At 36.0% G+C, this 22129-nt stretch overlaps 1 protein-coding gene across 8 annotated transcripts in view; it reads left to right on the forward strand.

Annotated features, from left to right (window-relative positions):
- The window catches only part of OXR1 (oxidation resistance 1), a 458899-nt gene that overhangs the window by 277319 nt on the left and 159451 nt on the right, over positions 1-22129 (forward strand). For 2 of the 8 annotated variants that reach the window (XM_044780820.2, XM_070481475.1), the window contains exon 1: positions 14808-15108. The exons of the other annotated variants lie outside the window; for them this stretch is intronic. In XM_044780820.2, coding sequence (XP_044636755.1) covers positions 15081-15108 — 28 coding nt within the window. In that variant the 5' untranslated portion in view covers positions 14808-15080. Of the gene's footprint in view, positions 1-14807; positions 15109-22129 lie in introns of those variants that run through there. 8 annotated transcript variants of the gene reach the window in all.

Raw genomic sequence — 22129 nt, forward strand, 5'->3', positions numbered from 1 at the left:
TCGTGGCTTCACCAGATGCTCGGCAATTTCATCAGCACCGTTTGCTTTATACAGATGGTACCTCAAAAAGGAGAGATACTTAGTTTGATGCTGTTGCTTACGTTTTGTGCACGTCTCAGAGAGGAATGAGTTCAAATATATTTTTTAGCTTCATCTATACATTGTTTTCTATGAGCAGACTGCCAGAACATTACTCAAATAAAGAGTTACTTCTCCGGAGTTGACCTGCCAAATTCACTGTAATGCCAAATACAAATGCTACTGAAATGGGGGATATTTGGAAGATCATGTTGGTCTATCAAAATAGTAAATATATTGCATAATTTGAAAGCCATGCCTATTATGCATCCCTTCAAAACACAAAGTATTCAGGAAGACTTCATAAATGTAAAGAAAACTAAAAAGAGATAATGAAAACTAAATAATTTTTTTTTTAAATCTAACATCTGTGCCAGTCTTCCTCTATTTTGTATGTGGGATGCTGCCACAGCATGGCTTGATGAGCAGTGTGTAGAACCGTGCCCAGGATCCAAACCCGTGAACCCCAGGCCTTCAAAGTGGAGTGTGTGAACTTAACCACTACACCACTGGGCCAGCCCCTAAACAATTTTTTAAAATAATTTCTGTGACTCTCCATTTCATTCATTAATAAATACAGAATATCTTCAATTAAAATGTAAATGGAATTCATTGCATGAAGCTAAATATCTGGACGATATGTGATCATTGAATAATTTGCTAATAGCCACTGAACAATGGCCAAAAGAGAATAGAATTATTGCTTAATAATTCAAATTATGATATTTTATGATCATTTCTCTCTAGTTGCTGGGGGAATGTGACCACAGACAAGTTTCTCAGCCTCCCAGAGTCTCTGTGTCCCCATCTATAGTATGAGGAAATTGAAACACATGATTTATAAGATCCTTTCCTGATCTAAAATTCTATGACTCTTTAGGTCATTGAGTTTATTACATTTTGTTTTCTTCTGCCCTGCTAACCAGGTTAATGAAAGCAGGACTGATTTTGGACCCAGATATGAATTCAAATCTTGTTTTCTTACTTCCTAGCTGTGTGAACATGAACAAGATACTTTTTCTGAGGTTCTTCATGTGTAACAAATGGAGAACACCTAGCTCATGGAATTATGATAAATAAGGAAGTATTTAAAGTTCCAAGTGCACTTATAACTCATCAGTTCTTAATAAATTCGTAATGAATTGTATTCCTTTTTTTATCCTGCATCATTTTAGAAATCTCAAATCTGCCTTTTCAATGAATCTTCTGGCCTCTTGCCTCTGGCCCCTACAGAAAAAGTTATAATCCTGGAGAGTGTACTGAGGGATGTTAAAATATAGAACCATAGCAGATAAGATCTAAAAGATAATTTTTTTTCTCCTGAATTGTCTTGATGAAAAGAATGATGGCATCTATTGAAAACAATTATCATGCCTGATGTTTCTTTTTCCCTCTGTCTTTGAGGTCTAACATTGGCCTTATTTTTTGTCAAGGAAATATATCTGGATCATGAGAAAGTGGCTTACTTCCTGTATAACAGAAAATCTTTCCTCATTCCTCCTTTTCACCAATTTTTCATTACTGTTGGCTGTTCTATATCCCAATTGTTTGTTTGTTTTTTCAAATTTTTTAATTAAAAATAACATAATTTGTTCATTATACAAAATATTGGAAAATATAAAGAAATGGAAGAAATGAAGCATAAACACACTCTCCAGAGAGAATAACTATATAATTTGTGAGATTTTCTAAATACATGTAAACTATGTATACCTAATAACAAAAAGGGCTGACATTATATTGTTCTAAAGTAAGCATCAGAATATGTGCTCTGCAAAGGCTGGCATGTGCTTTGATTTGTTCCCTGCTGTTGTTCCAGCCTCGAGAACATGCCGATCACAGCATACATATTCTGTACTCTTTTTAGCTTAGTATATCTCATGTATCTTTTTGTGTCAGTAGGTATGATTCTGCAGCATCATTTTCAATGATTATGTAAGTATTCTATAGTATAGATATGTTACAACTTTCTCAATTGATCCTCTATTATTGGACTCGTTAGGTTTTCTGTTTGTTCATTTTTTCCTGTAACAGTATTTTAATCAACATCCATGCAAATAAACCTATGTCATTCTTCTTCTTTATGACTTTATTAAGATAAATTGATAAAAGTGGAATTACCAAGTTGAAATAATCTACTCATAATTTAGAGAATTATTACATATTGCAAATTGCTCTCCAAAAGATTATGTCAACCACAAGCCACTCAGCAGAGATTGACTATTTCCCTGCACTCTCACAGATTGTTAGGTATTATGTTGAAAAAAAATTCAAAAACCAGTTTAAAGAGCAGATCACTGCGTACCAAATGTTGAGAGTGTCCATTTCTGCATGTGTACCTTACCAGCCTGGGTCATCTTTCCAAGGTCTTTTTCTGAGATATAAGATCCTATAACCCAGGAAGGATAAAATCTTGCTAAAATGATGCCAAGAGAGTTCTGTCTTGTTTGTTTCACTAATTTGGTTAATTTAGGAGAAATGACAGGGAAGTTCCTATAAATATTCCATTGATGTTCACATCAGTACTCTCACTTTGACATTCTACCATACTACATTAAAATCATTTTCAATAAATTATATTTCACATTTGTATAGTTTGACAGTGTCCATTTAAATTAATCCCAAATTGTTATGAAACCCAGAAACACTGTAAAACTTTGTGAAATATTTGTAGCCTGTTCAGTGTTCTCCCCTTGTGGAATCAAATGTGAAATGTCTGTGTGGGAGCTGTTTTTCCAAGGTAAATAGATTATTATTTATATCTCTAGGTGCAAATGCTTTGAAATAACCAGGACACGTTGCAGCTGAATGTGGCCTTACATAATTTTCACAGCTACTGCATTCTTGTCAGTGCACTGTCATGGTGTGGCTTTGATGGTTTGATCTGAATGTGACCCCTGCCATGATTGTTGCTCACATTTTATCATCCGCTCTTATGTGAACAATACATCTGACAATATCCAGTGGTGCTTCCTTCTGTTCTCTGACTTTGACATTCAGGAAAATTGTTAATTCTGCTTCCACTGTGTCTGCATCTCCAGACTAAAGATTTTCCCCCCTTGAAGATATTTCTAGAATACATAGTTCTGGAAGTCCAGAGCTAATGGCTTTGTACTTTCTGTATTGTGTAGAGCTCAGTTTGATGTGATCAATTAATGATTGCTGAGAGCTTTAGCTGTGATTTTGCTATTTAAAAAGTAGCTCAAAGAGGGATAGTTGCCTACATGTAGTAATTTGGAAAGAGGCTGGGTAATAGTTTGGAGATTTAGAGAGAGGGAGGGAGTGAGAATTGAAAAAGAGGAGTTAAACAGGATGTTGAGAGAAAAAATGGGAAACTTGAACTTCAGTGCATGTTAGCAAGAGATGATGTAAAAGACAAAGGGGCTGGCCTCCACCTACAGGAGAAGGAGATTATGATGGAAAAGAAAGTTCCAAAAAAAATCAAGGGAGAAATTACAGTGGGAAAGCAGAAGAATGGCCAAGAATCATGCCTTAACAATAGAGATAGATTTGAATTGTGTGACTCTGGCCAGCTTAGAGAGATGGGGAAGAGACGTAAAAATAGCTCTTTGACAATCAATTGACACGTGCAGTACCTACTGTGGATAAAGATGGAGGGAAAATAGTTACTAGTTGTCAGACTCTTCAAATTAGCACATTCATGTTTTTCTCTTTTTAAGAGTTAGTGATATCTGCTTTGTTTTGGAGACATTGAAGTTATCTCTAAATGGTCTGGAGAAGTCTCAGTTTTTCCAAAACAAAATTTTAATTCTTCAAACGCCATACAAATTTAGAGAGGCAGGCAGTTGCCAATGTTTCAAAAACTCACATATTAAATGATATTTCCGTTGGCCTATTTTTATTTGTTTGGAACTTATTACTCATCTAAAGCAATCTAGTGTAATATGAAGAGACCTAGCTTTGGAGATTCAAGTCCCAGCTGGATTAACTGCTGTGTGACCTTGAGATCCTATCTTCTCTGAGCCATTTTCTGTATCTGTTAATGGAGACCCTACCTTCTCAATTTGGAAAATTAAATAAAGTAGTGTACATTAAATGCCTGACTCAAAGTAAGCAGAGAATTAATATAGATTTCTTTCCCACCACCTTCCCCTGCAATGTGGGAAAGGTCTGTAGAGGTTTATGAAAGTAAACATACTGTAAATGGTGTAATTAAGTTAAAAAACCAAGGACCACCGTGAAGAGAGGGAATTGGCATTGTCAGGAATATGACGTGAAATTAGTGTTGGAGTTAAACCCTGAATTTTTCTCAGTTTCTTACTGTCTCTATCAGAATGCTTTTGGTTACAAGCAACAGCAAACCTATCTCAAGTTGATTTAAACAATAAAAGAAATTCTGGGCCGACCAGTTGGCGTAGTGGTTCAGTTCTCGTGCTCCACTTCTGCGGCCCAGGGTTCACGGGTTTGGATCCCAGAGGCAGACCTACACACCGCTGATCAATCCATGCTGTGAAAGCATCCCTCGTATAGAATAGAGGAAGATTGGCACAGATTTTAGCTCAGCGGCAATCTTCCTCAAGCACAAAGAGGAAGATTGGCAACAGATGTTAGCTCAGGGCCGACTTTCCTCACCGAAAATAAAAAATAAAAATAAAAGAAATTCATAGATACACATGACTGAAATCCAGAGGTAAGCTAACTTGAAGTGTGGCTTGATCTATCTACTTAAATGATGTGAGAAGGACCCATTTTTATGCTCTGTCCATTTCTTGACTCTGCCTCTTTAGTGCTGACTTCATTCTATGCCAGCTTTCTACCTATAGTCTCAAGATGGCTACCGTGTCATAGTCAGGTTTGTTTGTGATGAAAGTGTGTGACTTGAAGTAGCTAACAATCTGTTGTGCTTGGTTGAGAACCTGGATGTCATACATGGTATCTCACGCACATTCACCAGAGAAGAGTACAGGTTTTCCACTCTCAAACAAAAATCCTGAGCTTTGACATTAGTTAATCAACCTAGAGCACTTCCCCACCCTTATCTCGGTAAATGTGGCTGGATATGGGGTTATGCCAGTGAGCTGAGGCCTGAGCCGTAGATTCTACTTTTAATTCAGAGATCAAGCCAGTTAGCCATGAAGCACATGGGCTGCCCAGGAGAGGGGTGGAACCAGTCCAAGAATGGGAGTGCTGTTACCAAGAGGAAGAGGAAGATTGCCAGGTGGCTAAAAGGGGATACCCACCAGGATAACTATGACGAAGAGGGAAACATTGGGTTTTATATGTATATCTGATATATATATTTGAAAAAAAAAAAGAAGCTTGAGGTTCATCTTATAATTTCTGAAATTAATTCAAGGAAGTGTTTATTGAATTCAATATTGTCTAAAAAAAAGAAAGTTTAACAGAGACAGTGTATTCCATAATGATTCTGCTGGATTAGGTCAGAAATACAAGTAAAATACTAACTTTATATATATATATATATATATATATATATATATATATAGTTTTCTGATGTTTTAATTTAATGGGAGACATGATTTGGAGAATTTGGAATAGATGACTAATATATCCGTTAGTCTTTCAAATAAAGCCATTTTAAATGCTCGGATGGTATTCTATTAACTGTCAATTCAAGATTTAGTTCTCTAAGAAGGGAATGTGGTACAGCATTCTAAGATATGAAGTAAGGCAAACTTTCTTTATGCTTAAGATGTGAGATCTGAAGTGCCCGACATTCTGTTGTGAACAGTTGAGAACCTGACTCTCATTTCAGCACTGGTGTGCCATGTGACCTGAAAGTGCTCCCAACATTATCCCAGTAAATACTTTAAATCTTCTCCAGCAACGAGTTTGAGCCTTATTGCATATATGAGCGATTTTTAACTTGGAAAAAAAAAGAAAGGCATTCATTCTTAAAAGAACCTTCGATGGCATCTGGGACATCTGGTTTCAAGTAGTGTGGCACTCTAAGCTCTCTAATAGCTGTATTAATTGGCCTATAGAATGGGTTATTTAAGATTAGCTATTTAAATGTTGAGAAATGGCTACTAAATATAGTGGTTTTAGTTTTGGTGTAATTAATGGTGAACTAATCTTCTAAAAGTAATCAACTAAATCCAGCTGCTTCTTCTAGATAGAAGCAGCAATAGTTAGGATACTAATTTCACTGCTATAATAAATGCCAGATGATTTTATTTTTGTCCCATGCAACAGTCTGAGGGTAAGGAGTCCTGGGCAGGCTTTTTAGCGTCAAGGGTAGAAACTTCTTCTAGTTCCTCTGGCATGCTTAATATTCATTCCCCATCTCTTGGTCCAAAAAAGGCTTCTGTAGTGTCCACTTCAATGTTTGCATTTCAGCCAGTGAAAAGAGGGGCAAAGGAAAGATGAACACAGAGCTTTCCTTGTAGGTGTAGGACCCAATGTTGTCACATCACTTCTGTTCATTTCTCATTGACCAAAAACTAGCTGCGTGGCCACACCTAGAACCAAGGAAGGCTGGGAGATAAAATCTTTTGCTGGATAGCCTAGTGCCCAGGTAAACCCTCTATCTCTATAGAAGATGAGTACAGATATTAGGAAGAGAACTAGCAGGCTGTGGCATGGATCCTCTGAAGAAAAGAGGCTGCTTAACTTCCTGTCGACCAAAGCTAAGGAGCATCACTCCAGTTTTTTCAATTAGTGTACCAGGTTGTCCCAATATAAACTATCATAGACAGAATATAAGATTCTTGTACACGAAAATAATGTTTCTACTGCAGTTACCAGGGGTTATAGAATCCAGCATTTTAAAACATCATCACATGCACTGTTTATTTATGATTTTTAAAAATGCACATTTTTGAAAGTTTGGGAAACAAAGAAAAATATAAAGAAGTTACCAATCAACCATAATTCCATTAGCCAGAGATAACCATTGTTAAGAATTTGCTGCATTTCCTTATGGCATTTTCCCATGAGAGTTTTCTCTTTATTTACATAATTGGACATAGTGTTGCATTTTTAACATGATAATATATAATTTCCTTTCATCATTAAAATGTGATACCAAATATCATTTTTTGTTTGCATTAATTTAACCTGTAGAAGTATCAGAATTCACTCAACATGTTGCTAATATTAGATGCTTAGTGTTTTCAGTTTTGTTGGTATTAATAATGCTACTATGAACATGTTTATGCCTAAATTTTTGTCTGCAGTTTGAATTATTAGAATAGAGTCTTATCCATCCTTTGTTTTAATGCAAATAGAAACCATCATGTGCAAGACTGTGTTAGCCATTAAAGCCAGTATAAAGTGAATGTATGATATCTCATTTAATGACACCTACATTTAATGACATACATGTAATTTAATGACACCAACCAACTTTATTCAGCTAAGAATCTTTAAGAATGTATTGAAGAAAAAAGAGCAGGTATTCAACTGCTAAAGTAAATGGCACCTCATTTATGTGCCACAGCTCATGTAGTTGTCTCAGAGAGATTTTAGATTCTCATTTCAAAGCACATTAACTCTGAATTTAGATAAAATCGTAACACATTTGATTATGTGATTTCCAAGTCCAGGGCAAATTAGAAAAGAGCAGCAGACGCATCAACCGAAATTAGTGGTAGCCAAGAGATCAACAAAGAGGAGATAGAGATTTTGTGTTATTTAAAGCACACACCCACAACAACAACAATCTGAAATTCTGTTTTTTAAAATTTTAACATTTTTATGACAATGCTGTTTAATCAAATTATAGCTCATCTGTTCAAAGAATATTAAAAAGTCCTAATATGTTATTTTATAAGAAGTTTTAATATCACAGAAAAAATATTTATAATAAGGAAAAAGCTGGATATAACTTTGCACATAGAATTTAGTCATAAATATGATTTTAAAAATTGAAAAGAGGTGCCAGCCCAGTGGCATAGTGGTTAAGTTCCCATGCTCCACTTTGGCGGCCCAGGGTTTGCAGGTTTGGATCCCAGATACGGACCTATGCACCACTCATCAAGCCAGGTTGTGGCAGCATTCCACATACAAAATAGAGGAAGACTGGCACAGATGTTAGCACAGTGATAATCTTCTTCACCAAAAGTAAACCGAAAAAACAAAAAACAAAATTGAAAAAAGACATCTTGGAAATAAATTCACCAAAATATTAACTATGATTTTCTTGGGCTGGTCAGATTCTTTTTTTCTTCTACTTTTTTCTGTATCTTCTAAAGTTTCTAAAATGTATATGTATTACTGTAATAAAGAGAATTAATTTATGTTATTTTTGAATAATCAGAAAATTTTAGGAATAGAAATTATTATTCTTTTGCATACTAGTAACATATAGGGCTATGCAATAATTTGTGCTTATAATGGTAGCTACATTAACAGAAAGAATCAAATTTGGTTCCACAGGCTTTATTGCAGAAGACCTGGGGAAACCATAGTCTCTTTTCAAAATATTTTTATCCAGAGTAAAAATAAATATGCAGTATTTGTAACATATAAAATGGAAACCAGCAGAGATGCAGAACACATAATTAGGGGTGATTTAACAAAAATCAATATTTGGGCAGTAGTCTGTTGGGGATGTTTCTTGGATGCTGTTTAAATTATTTATTCTGAATGGTGATCATAATGATTGACCATACATTATGACATTAGAAGGAAAATTCTTAAATTAGACAAATCAAGCATCATTATATATATAGACTGAGTGCTCATGCTATTTAAATAATATTGGAGACATTACAAATTAAAATTACATTTCAGGCCACTAGAACTGCAACAGTTTAAAACAAAAAAGGAGTTAAATTTTTCTCATGTATCCTCATCTTGCGTGTAGAAATGAAATGTTTATGTAAATTATTTTTGAAGCATTTCAGTGTCAATTTTTTCTTTGTATGTTGAGGGAATAACTTTTAACTTTTACTTAGAAGAATTCATAGGACTTTTCAGAAAATTATTAAATGTATGAAATATTTCCTTTAACATTAGTGTGAAATTAATCTGCAGATTTTCTAAACTAATCCCACAAACAACTAAATTGCATGATTTCCTTTATTAAGTGATAAATTACATTGAACATATTTCCACATGTGCCAGTTTTTAAGTTATTCTCTCTCAGATCCAAGCCCACCTTTCTTGGCTCAGCTTTCTGAGGCTGGAGCTGGGTCTCTCCAAACCAAGTTTCTCCTTTGCCGGCTGCCATCCGTTAGGCTCTGCCCATAGAGGGTGAAAGAGGGAGAGTACAAGGCTGGAAGGGAGAAGGAACTCCTTCCTGTCTGCTTTCTGTCCCTGTGAGTATTTATCTGGCTACCCTTCCTCACTTTGGCAACCAGGATTCGTCAGTAGCAATCCTTCTCTAAGTTCCTACGCTTTAATAACTGCATTTCCTTTTGCTCCCCAGCCCTAGAGTTAGCAGCTGCTTCCTACAGTTGCTATCTTTGTGATAACTTAGTGTTACCAACTTCGTACCTAAACTATTGTTTATATTCTGTTCCATCTCCTGGCTACACTGGCTGATACAGCATAATTTCCTAAAGCAGAAATACTAGGGTTGATAAGGAAATTTTCCTACTAGTTAATGTCATAAGTTAAAGTAGATACGTATATGGTAACTCTGATAGAAGCTATCTGAAATTGGCCTACTTTGCAAAGAAAGAGTTCATATATAGGATATATGTAGTTCTGTATGGTTCAGGGATACAAATCACAGTCACTGTTTCTCATGTGCCAGTATAGCTTTGTTATCAACGTTTTAAGGAATTAAAAATTTACTATATATACTCTATATGTATGTGTGTGTATATGTATGCAGTAGCCCCCGTTTATCTGTGGTTTCAGTTACCCATAGTCAACCGAAGTCCAAAAATATTCAATGTAAAACTACAGAAATAAACAATTCTTAAGTTTTTAATTGTGTGCCATTCTAAGTAGAATGACAAAATCTCACACCATCCTGCTTCATCCGAGTCAGGAGGTGAATCATCTCTTTGTCCAGAATATCGGAAGCTGTATACACAACCAGCCATCAGTCACTTGACAGCCTTCTTGGTTATCAGATTAACTGTTGCAATACCTATGGTATCACAGTGCTTGTATGCAAGTAACCCTTATTTTACTTAATTATGGCCCCAAAGCACAAGAATAACGATGCTGACAATTTGGATATGCCAAAGAGAAGCCACAAAGTGCTTCCTTTAAGTGAAAAGGTGAAAGTTCTCAATAAGGAAAGAAAAACAATCATATACTAAGGTCACTAAGATCTACGGTACCTTTTGTTAACTTTGTTATAATTTTAACTCTATATCCTATTTTATTATTAGTTATTGTTAATCTCTTACTGTACCTAATTTATAAATTAAACTTTATTGTAAATATATACGTATACTAATACAGTGTATACAGGGTTTGGTATTATCCTACGTTTCAGGCATCCACTGGGGGTCTTGGTCTTGGAATGTATACCCCATGGATAGAGGGGGACTACTGTGTGTGTGTATATATATATATAATTACATATATGCAAATACAATATACAAGTATATACATATTGTATATATGTGCATATATATGTGTGTATATATATATAATTGTAAAAATGTGACAGGAAGATAGGATGGAAAAAAACTTAGAAATTTAATATGGTTGTAAAATAGATCAATTGTTAATTTATGAACTAGGTTAATTTCATTGTCCCACTTGCATCTGAGTTCTGGACTCTGAGTACTAAATTCATTAGTTGGCAGAATACTTAGCACACCTGGTTACATATTCATCGCCTCAAGGGTATTTACATGGTGTTTGCATTGTTCTTATCAACAAAGTTGTCCCATCTTCCCATTTTTTTCTACCCTGTTTCTGCCATCATCTGAACTCAACCAGGACTATGGTGGCACATTTGCCCTTAGTTACCACCTAGATAATCTTCTCACCCTTCTCAACCTTCTTCTTACATAGCAAGGAAATATACCAAACCCTCCTGAGATGATGCTACCTCCTTTATTGCTGACTTGGATTGACCTCTCACAGCTCCTGAAATTCTTGACTCCCTCTTCCTTTGCTTGTCTCTAGCCATGACTATTTTGATTCCATAATTTTTGAGCTGACTCTCGGTTCCTGGCTTACCCCAGACCACACTTCTGGCTTACTGCTTGCCTTTTGCTGTAACTCCCTATTTATAGCTCTAGGTGGTTATACAGTAACCATGTAGAACTCCTCCCTTCCTATCTGACATCCTGTAATTGCTGTTCCTTGACACTTGGAACTCCTCAAACTTCTGGTTCTCTCACATGTCCTTTCATCTTACCTAAGGCCAGGGTTAGCCCTAGCCTCACTGACCGCCAGCCTCTAACTAAATAAAATGAGCAGAAAAAGCCTAGACCAAAGTGGGAGAAGTAGCTGACTATTTTTTCATCTCTGGTTATCTCTGAGAATTCAGGGAGGGATCTCATGAAGCCTTGTGGCTGAGTTCACTGGCTTGGAGTCAGATGGACTGAGCTCAAAGCTTGGTTCAACCATTTACTAATTATGTGACCTTAGGCAAGTTTTTTTTACCTGCCTTTACTTCAGTTTTCTTAAGGATAACATGAATAGAATGTATCTGCCTCAAAATTATTGTGAAGATTAAGTTAAATAATCTGTGTAAATTGCTTAAAACTCTCCAGCTCAGAAAAAGCACTCAAATGTTAGCCATTGTTTTTATTATCCTTCCGATCATTTTACTTGATGACTTTGTTGACCTCTAAAATTGAATATCATGTCTAAATGACTATTTTCCCAACTTATGAATATTGTGGGAGGATTATTAAGTAGACATAGCTTCCCTTGCACAACCATTGAACTCTCCATCTCTATGTGGCGTCTGTTTCCATAGATGAAAAAGGGAGAAAAATCACTGCTAATTAAATCACTTTGACTCTTATTTCATTCTGTGTTTGAAAGGCCCAAAGACTGTAGGAATCTCGAAGAAGCAGTGACCAGAATGGAAATCTTAGAACAGCCTGTTCCAAAGCTGAATTGCTGGGCTAAGCAATTAACAGTCTGGCTGAGTTGGCATTTTGGGTCCACGAATGAGACAAAGATAAAATTTTCACCCATGAAAGCGAACCTACGTGTAATTGGCTCACACTTTTTGGCCCTAGACAGTGACTCTTCAATGAAGTTACTGATAATATACATCCTATATATATATAGTCGATTCTTAGTCTAACCATACATTTTAATTAGCAAATAACTCTAAAGAACTTATTACTTACGTCTGAATAGTGTTAGAGTTTACAGGTTTTTTTGTAGGCGGGATTACAATTGATCACATTTAATTCACTTTCAAGAGTTTAAAAGAAATTAATTTTCCATATGAGGAGACTGACCCAAAGATGTAAACTTTACATATGTGTCTGATGTAACATAGTTATATTGTTGACTACATAGTAGTCAGCAGCATACCTACACCTCATATTGTTACCCCAAATTTAATATTTTATCCATTACTTCAAGGTGATGCCAAAAAACTCTCTTACTACTTCACGAGATGTCATAGAGTTTGAAGGTAACAATGGTAAAAATGAATACTGTTAATATTTAAATATTTAATACCTTAATATTTGAAGGAACCAAGTAATCTACAAAATCAAAATAATTATAAAACCTGATTTTAGAGACTTACTAAAACAGTTTGATTTATTTTTCCACTCAAAATATTGAGAAGAAAAATCTCTAGCTTCAAATATATCTTCCAAAAAAAAAAGTTTTAAGGATAGCCAAGAATTCAGTGTTTATTACATGCCAGGCACTGCAGTAAGTATTGACATACTTCATCTGATGTACTGCTCATGAGAATCCCACAAAGTATTACGACTTTTTCACTATACAGATGAGAGATAGAAAGCTTAAAGCTTAGTGAGGTTTAAGTAATTTGTCCAGTCACACAGCCTCTAAGTAGGGGAGTCAGGATTCAAACTCAGATAGACTGATTTCTGAGCCCATATTCATAATCACAGTGCTATATGTTCTTGATTTTATATAATTTAGCCTTTTATGAGATGTTTATTTCTTCAATTAAAGGAAGCTTGGGGTAGTAATGGTTGTTTAAAACTCCCAAAAGTTTCCCTTGTCTCATGGCAGCAGCCCAGGTGCTGGTGTTATCATCCTAGGCTCACAACAGAAGCGTGTGCATTCTCATTGACCACACACTTCCAGCCAGCTGCATAAAATCATTATTCATGATTTCTGTTGGAAAGCTTATAATGATGACCAGCATTTTCCTCCTGGGTATGATTGACTGGCAACTGTGACTTTAAATGCTCAGAATGACAGGCAGAGAATAAATAAGAATCCTTCAAAACATTGTATCTTTTTTTTTTTTTTACCATCTTAAACATTTCATTTTCAAGTGTGTAGTTCAGTTGTTGTTTTGTTGTTAGTGCTGCAGAGTCAATTCTGACTCCTCGTGACCCTGTGTCCAGCAGAGCGGAATCCTGCCTAATAGAGATTGTGCTCTATCAGACAATGCTCCACTGCTATTCCTAGGGTTTTCATGGCCAATTTTTTCAGAAGTGGGTGGTCAGGTCCTTCTTCCTAGTCTGTCTTAGTCTGGAAGCTCTGCTGAAACCTGTCCACCATGGGTGACCCTGCTGGTGTTTGCAATACCCATAGCATAGCTTTCAGCATCACAGCAACATGCAGCTGCCACACTGTGACAACTGACAGACAGGTGGTGTAGTTCCCTGACTGGGAAACAAACCTGGGCTGCCGTGGTAAGAGTGCCAAATCTTAACCATGATTTGTATGATTGTAATCCGAGTGCACCATAGGTAGGACTGTAAAATGGTGCAACCACTATAGAAAAGTTTGGCTGTATGATTCAATATTGTTAAATATATTCACATTGTTGTGAAACAGATATCCAGAACTTTTTCTTCTTGCATATCTGAAATTCTATCCCCATAAAACTTATATTTTCCCTTTTCCTCTTACACCTAACCCTTGGTAACCACCATTCTACTTTCTTTTTCTATGAATTTGACTATTTTAGATACCTCATATGACTGGAATCATATACTATTTGTCTTTTTGTGACAGGCTTATTTCATTTAACATAAAATTCTAAAGGTTCACCTATATAGTATCATGTGACAAGATTTCCTTCCTTTTAAGGCTGTATAACATTCTACATATATATGTGTATATATGTATGTATATATATATGTATACACACACACACACACACACACATATATATATATATATATATATATATATATATACACACACCACATTTTGTTTATCCATTCATCCATTGATGGACATTTATGTTTCTTCCAACTCTTGGCTGCTGAATAGTGAATAGTGCTGTTATGAACGTGGGTGTATAAATATCTCTTTGAGACCTGGCTTTCAACTCCTTTGGATATATATCCAGAGGTAGCATTACTGGATCCTATAGTTGTTCTATTTTTAATTTTTTGAGAAACCTCCAAACTTTTCCATAGTGGTTGCACCATTTTACAGTCCTACCTATGGTGCACTCGGATTCTAATTTCTCTACATCCTCGCCAACACTTGTTACTGTCTGTAAAATATTATATCTTTTTCACTTTTTTGATGATGAAATCTATTTTTTTTATTTCACAAAATGTAATATTACTGAAGCTAATACTTGGTGAGGAACGTTATGGGGCTGACCCATTTAAATGTTCTCCAGCTTCTAAATGCATTTAATTTCAGAAGCTAAATATTTCCCAGAACATTCCCTGAGTAAATGAATAACTTGTTCTTTTGAACCTAAAACGCATATTTGTTTCTTCATTCTTTTGACTACCACTGTCTTACCCAGCTCTAAAACCTTCTTAAAAGTAGTTAGAGACAAGTGGGAAGGTGTAGACTTCTCACTTCAAGAGTCTGCTAAAAATGGAGAAAAAAATGGTGCTATTCAAAGGCACTCTGTACTTAGAGATTTAGAATTCAGGATGGAAATAAATCCAGTGAAATAGCAAGAATGTTTGAAAGACAGATCACCAACCCACTGCTGCAGAAGGCTGAATTCCAAGGAAATGTGCCCAATATCCATGAAGCTGAGATGTAAGTTTCTGAAATCCTGCCTTCTGTTTTTCTATTTCTCATTTGCTTGAAATGTCAATCATTAGTTTAGAGAAAGCAGAGTCCTGCTACTAAAGCATGGACATTAACCAAATAGTAGAATCTTATGCAAATATCAGTGGTTTGGGGTATTGGTATAGTGGTCCTCCTGTGGAATAAGTACCAGAAATTGCCAACCTTTGACTTCAAGAAAAGAGCACTACTTTTATTAGCTCTCTGTAATATTTTGATTCTGCAGTATGAGCTTTAAAAAAACATTATTTAAAACATTTATTTTATTTCTATTAATGTTTGATTTTTCTTGTTTATATTTCTTAAACTTCTTGGAGCAAATATCTTTTTTCACTCTAAACATGAGAACAGGTGAACAAAATGAAATTCAAATATATTTATTGTGACATTTACTCACTATAACAATATTTAGCTTCTAAAAAGAGTTGCTAGTATGAAAAGAAAATCAGAAAATTTAACGTTTTCCAGAAAGTGACTGATAAATTTTCTAATGCTGTCAAATAATTTATTAAACTAATTGATAGAAAAAGACAGCAAGACAGATAGGATGTTTTTAGTGTATAACAAAACAAATATTGGTCAAAACTCATGATAGCTTGGAGAGAAATAAAAATAACAAAGACCTTAGATAAGACAAGATTATGTGGAAGTCTCAGAATGAAAGTTAATAATAAGCCAAAAACAAGGCACTTGTTGTCTGTGACAGCTAAAAATAGCAAACCTGGGGACAATGAAATTTTCTTTCCCATATTTATTTTGTGTTATGTAATCTAGCATAAGGAATAAAATAGAAATGCCCCTGCCATTGTGGAACTTACTATAATTTCTTCTGAGTGCTAAGTATTCAACAATGGAGAATACTTTTATTTTTTTAAAGATTTTATTTTTTTTCCTTTTTCTCCCCAAAGCCCCCCGGTACATAGCTGTATATTCTTCGTTGTGGGTCCTTCTAGTTGTGGCATGTGGGACGCAAAGCCCCCCGCTACATAGTTGTGTATTCTTCGTTGTGTTTCCTTCTAGTTGTGGCATGTGGCATGTGGCATGTGGTTTGATGAGCAGTGCCATGTCCACGCCCAGCATTCAAACAAATGAAACACTGGGTTGCCTGCAGCACAGCACGCGAACTTAACCACTTGGCCACGGGGCCAGCCCCAATACTTTTATTTTTAAATAAAAATAAAGAGTCTTTTATGGGATTTCAACTTAGCCTTTGCTAATCTTAAAAAACAAAATTTCTTATTAAGTAATTTATGAGTAAAGCTTAATAATAACAAAATTAGAGGGAAAATACCACAATACAGTGAGACTCTAAAGAAGTCTATGGACTTAGTCGCAAAGTAGACATGAAACAAATAGGAGATTTCTTAGAGAAAATTGGGATTAAAGAGAGAAAAATAGAGATTTTTGACTTTTTTAGAGGCCTTTTTAGTAACAGTTGGAGATGATAGGTAATGTTCAGCCATAGCTATAATAGTACTTTTTTTCTTTCTAGTCTAGCAGTCTTTTGCCAATGAAATAACAAGGGAGCACCATTTTCTGGTGGACAGTAACAACAGAGCCAACCAGCTATTTGCCTTAGTTTGTTACAATAGTCATTTCAGATAATGGATGTACTTCTATGGAAGTCTACAGAATTAAGCTAGAGGATGTCTAACCACATACAGTTACTCCAAACCACCAGCCCCTCAGATGACTTCTGAGATTTCCTTTCATTAGCTGGGTGTCCCTCTTGCATGAGAACCCTTTTCAAACAATTCCAGGGAATTAGCTACCATGGCATCTTGGTAGTTACCTACTATGGCATCTGGTTTCCAGAAAATAGACCACTTTGCTCTGCCATTGGTAGAAGTGAAGTTCAACATTTACACGGCCTCCTTCTCTTTCTCTGGCCAGCTGGTTACTGCCAGGTTCTCTACTCGTCCCCTTGAAGACTCTCACTTGCTTGACATGTGAACGAAGCTTTCCCTAGCCAGCTCCACACACCATATTGGGGCAGGGGTTGGGGGAGCACGATATACTGACCACTTTCTCCAAAGAAATTCTCTCTCAGCACCCTCCATATCAACCCTTTGATACCCTTTAGGTATGTGATGGGCTAATACTGACAAACCAGTGTTATAGTTTCTTAGCATCACTTTTAGAATCTAGAGGTATTTGGTACCTGTCGTCATCAGCCAAAATCGAAACAAAGTTCCATTTCCAAGGCTTCTACACTTCAATGACATGATGTAGTTATGCTATTTTTTAATTTATTCTCATCAATTAGTTTTTTTTAAGTACCTTATTGAGGTATGATTGACATACAAAAGCTGCACATTTTTAATGTGTACAGCTTGATGAGTTTGGCGATAATTATATAGCTGTGAAACCATCACTGCAATCTATGCCATAAATATCCGTCACCTCCAAAAGTTTTCTCCCACCCTATTTACTTATTTATTTTTTATGATAAGGACATTTAAAATAAGATTTACCCTCTTAGAAAATTTTTTTAGTATACACTGCACTATTGTTAACTATAGGCATTATGTTGACCAATAAATCTCCAGGATTTATTCATCTGGCATAACTGAAATTTTGTGCCCTTTGACTAATACCTCCCCACAGCCCCTAGTAACCACAGTTCTACTCTCTGCTTCTATGAGTTTGACTATTTTAAATTCCTCATGTAAGTGGGACCATGTAGTATTTATTCTTCTGTATCTGCCTTTTTTCACTTAGCATAATGTCCTCCAAGTTCATCAGTTGGGTTTCAACTTGGAGGAGGGGTTGTCTTTGTGAAAAAGAAAATTTAAAGTTATTTTTGTTTAATATATAACTTTTATAAACAATATTAGCTAGAAAGCACAGTTTTTCCCTTGAGATTTAAGCACATTTTATAAGTATTTTTGTGTAAAAATATAGTTACTTGATTCCATAGTTCATAAATGTAACAGATTAAGTTCCCCTGAAATTTACTCTCATTTACAATCGTAGTTAAATAAACTTCTTTAAACATTTCGAAGTACACTTACAAATGATTTTTAACAAATCATGATTTTTATGTGATTTTTAACAAACACTATAAACGCCTAATGGGGCAGATTTAAAATGTAATAAGCCAATGCTTTCTAAGCACTTAACTCCTATAAAACTAATAAATCAAATCTACAAATGTAGTAAATTACGTTCTTCTAAGCCTTTCAAACATTTTAAAATCATGTCTGGAAGCGAGACTTCTAGTTAAGGATGGCAGATTAAATATAACCATTGAGGTCTGTTCCTTTTCCACACTCAACTAAAATGACAGTAAAGTGATTTTTTTTTTAAAGAGACATTGGGCAAAAGGACAAAAACAAAATAGAAAATAACAGCAACAGTATTTTGGAAGCTGGAAAGCAGATGACTTAGGAGACCCAAGAAAGCTAAGGCCAGCAGTGAGAGAAGCTGAGAAGAACCAAATTTACAGCGCAGAACTCCCCAAGGCAGTAGTGATATTGGGTTTTCAGAAAGTAGGAATAAAGGTAAGACTGAAAAAGTCTGTTTACAAAGTAGATTGACCCTGGAGAAAAGACCTAAAGTTAGTGACATTAAGAATTCTCCTGGGAATCAGTTCAACCAGAGAATCTTACAGTGAAGACCACAGCTGACAAGCCTCACTGCCCATCAGCTTTTTTAGTGCCCTACTCTTAAATAGGAAAGCTAATTTAAGCACTCTTACATCGAGAATTTAAGTGCACTTACATTAAGAAAGATTCTACTATGAGAACATTGGCCAAACCAAACACACAGAAAAAAAATTTTTGGAAGGAACAGAAAATACACAGAAAAAAGGAAAAACTTCTAAAGACATCAGTAATATTTTCAACAAGATAAAACATTTTGTATCCCTGAAACCAGAATAGGGTGATACAAGAGGGAATATTCCAAAAACAAAAAAGAAAAGTGCTATGAGATTAAAGATCTGGTTGTATAAATGAAAAACTAAGTAAAAACCTTGGAGCAAATCTTCCCAAAAGTAGGACAATGGGATAAAAGGAGAAAAATAAATAGGGAAATTAGAGGGCCAGTCATGGAAGTCCATCATCCAAACAGGAGTTCCAGAAAGAGATATGGGAGAAAAAATAGAGCAAAGGCAGAGAATTAACTCAAGAAAATCTCCTGGAACTGAAGGACCTGAGTTTTCTAACTGAAAGGTCCCAGTATCAAGAACAATGAATAAGAATAGACCCACACTTAGACATTTTATCATGAAGCTTCAGAAAACTAGTGACAAAAGATCCTCAGATCTTTAAGAGGACATATTTATTCAGTGGATCAAGAATCAGAGTGGTATAGGACTTCTCTACAGCAACACTCGAAGCTAGAAGACTCTGGAGTATACCTTTGAAATTCTAATGGTACATTATTTCCTACCAAAAGTTTTACTAAAATAATAAATAATACGTGAGAGTTGAATAAAGCCATTTTCATACATGCACATTTTAAAAATTTCTCTCCCATGCCCCCTTTCTTGAGTTCTCCATCAATATAAGAAAATAAAACAAGAAAGAAAAAGCTATGGAATCCAGGAAGCAGGAGAGAGCCATAAGGGAGAAGTCAAGGCAGTCTCCTGAAGGGCAGTTCTGCTAAGGTGCTGTCCTAGATAACAACAGTCCAGCCCAAAGCAAGTCAGAAGGGAAAGAGTTCAAGGTTGGCTTTGAGGGGTGGGAAAAGGAAGGGATTGGAGGCACTGCTTTATTTTATAAGAAGCCCAGGAGAACTACCGATTGGCTTCTTTAGTTCATATGGAACTTTAATAAAAGTTACAACTAAGCTTGTAAAGAGACAAAACATAATCAAATCATCGTGTTGATTAGAAAATTCACAACCTCTATAAACTCAACTTGAGAAATTTTCATTTCTTCATCATCTCTGCACTTCTCTTATATACTTTCCTGGTGTTAAAAGTTACTCATTCAGTCGAGGAGATTGTTATCATCATCTCCAGTCTACTCAGCAACTAAGGTCATTTATTTGGGCTGTGGATGGCGATCTTGGGCTCCACAGAGCTACTCTAGGAACATTCTATCCAAATACAGGTTAACAAGCCCTTCTTTTAATGGGACTTTTCAAGCCCATTTCTTTTTTTACATCCTAATGAATCTCATGTTTCCTTACTCATTTTTTTCCTAACACCTTAGGCAACTTTTGTCCAAACTAATTTACTAGGCTGTATACCCATTATCCAGATTATGAATTATCTTTTCTGCCTGATTGAATTTATATTTTTTTTATTTTACCTTATCTCATTATCCACCATTCTACGTACTATAGTAACTCAGATCCTCTGGAGCTTGTATGTAAGTAGAGAAAAGCAAAAATTAAAGAATGAGCATAGTAAATAAGTAAATTGTATAGTAAATTAAGTGATAAGTGCTAATGAGTAAAGAAAATGTCAAGCCAGGTAAAGGAGGTCAGGAGTGCCAGGTAAAGGGTGTGTTGCAATTTCATATTTTGTTTGTTTGTTTGTTTGGTGTAGGGGAATCATGCAGATCTCCCTACTCCTTATGCTTCTTTTTTTTTGCTGGGAAAGATCGGACCTGAGCTAACATCAGTTGCCAGTCTTTCCCTTTTGTTTTTTTTCTCCCCAAAGCCCCAGTACATAGTTGTATATTCTAGTTGTAGGTCCTTCTAGTTCTTCTATGTGAACTGCTGCCACAGTGTGGCTACTGACAGACAAGTAGTGTGGTTCTGCACCCGGGAACCGAACCCAGGCCACCGAAGAGGAGCACACCAAACTTTAACCACTAGGCCATCAGGGCTGGCCCTGCAATTTCTTTCGTGGTAGTATGAGTAAACCTCATTGAGAAGATGTAAAGATGAGCAAAGACTTTTAGGAGGTGAAGTTTTAGCAATGCAGATACCTGGGGAAATAGAATTCCAGAAAGAAGGAAAGAAAAGCCTGAGGCAGGAGCTTGCTGTATAGGTACCAAGATCATACAAGTGAGTGTGATTGGAAAAAAATGAACAAGGGAAGAATGAGTGGGAGATGAGTTTGGAGAGATAATGGAGGCTGGATCATACAGCATCCTAGAAGGTTTTATTCTGTATTATAGGATGATAGCTCTAACTCAGAGTGAAATGGAGTGATGAGTGATTTTGAGCAAAGAGGTGAGAAGATATGACTTACATTTTGAAAGACATTCTAACTGGAATGTAGAGAATAGATTGTTGGACCAGCAGGAGTGGAAGCAGAGGGACCAGTTAGGAAGTTATTGCTTTGATTCAGGTGAGAAATGATGGTAGTTCAGACCAAGATGGCAGGGATGGAGGTAATGAGAAGTGGTCACATTCTGTTTATATTTTGATTGTAGAGCCAACAGATTTTCCTGATGAATAGAAGGTGGGGTGTGAGAGCATAGAGAGAAAATAAAAGCAAACTAAATGAAGAGTCAAGTATTCCTCCAAGGTTTTTGGTCTGAGCAAATGAATGAATTTTCCCTCATGGACAGTGGGGAAGATGAGGTTGAAGCAGGTTTGCAGGGAATTCATGAGCTTATTTCCGGCCATGTTAAGTTTGAGATGGTAACTAGGTGTCCAAGTGGAGAATAAGCAAGTTGGCTATATGAATCTGGAGTTACAGGGAAAGAAATCTCTGCTGGAAATATTAATTTGTGAGTTTTCAACATATAGATGATAAGAAAAACCATTGATGAGCTTGCCAAAAGAGTAAATATTGACAGATGACCAAGAACTGAAGCCTAGGTGTCTCCAGTGTTGAGGGGAAGATCTGGCAAAAGAGACCAAAGGAACAAGCAGTGCCGCAGGAGGAAAAGCAGGAGACTGTGATGTCCTGGAAGCCAATGAAGAAAGTGTATGGAAGAGGAAGTAGAGGTCAACGTGTTGAGTGAGTACTGAGATGACCATTGATTTTGTCAAGGTGGAAGTCATTGATAACTTTAACAACAGTGCAGTGGTGTGCCTGCAGGCCCAATTGGAATGGATTTAAGAGAGAGCATGGAGGGCCGGC

The sequence above is a fragment of the Equus asinus genome, chromosome 12, assembly GCF_041296235.1.
Source record: "Equus asinus isolate D_3611 breed Donkey chromosome 12, EquAss-T2T_v2, whole genome shotgun sequence".
Classification (NCBI taxonomy): Eukaryota; Metazoa; Chordata; class Mammalia; order Perissodactyla; family Equidae; genus Equus; species Equus asinus.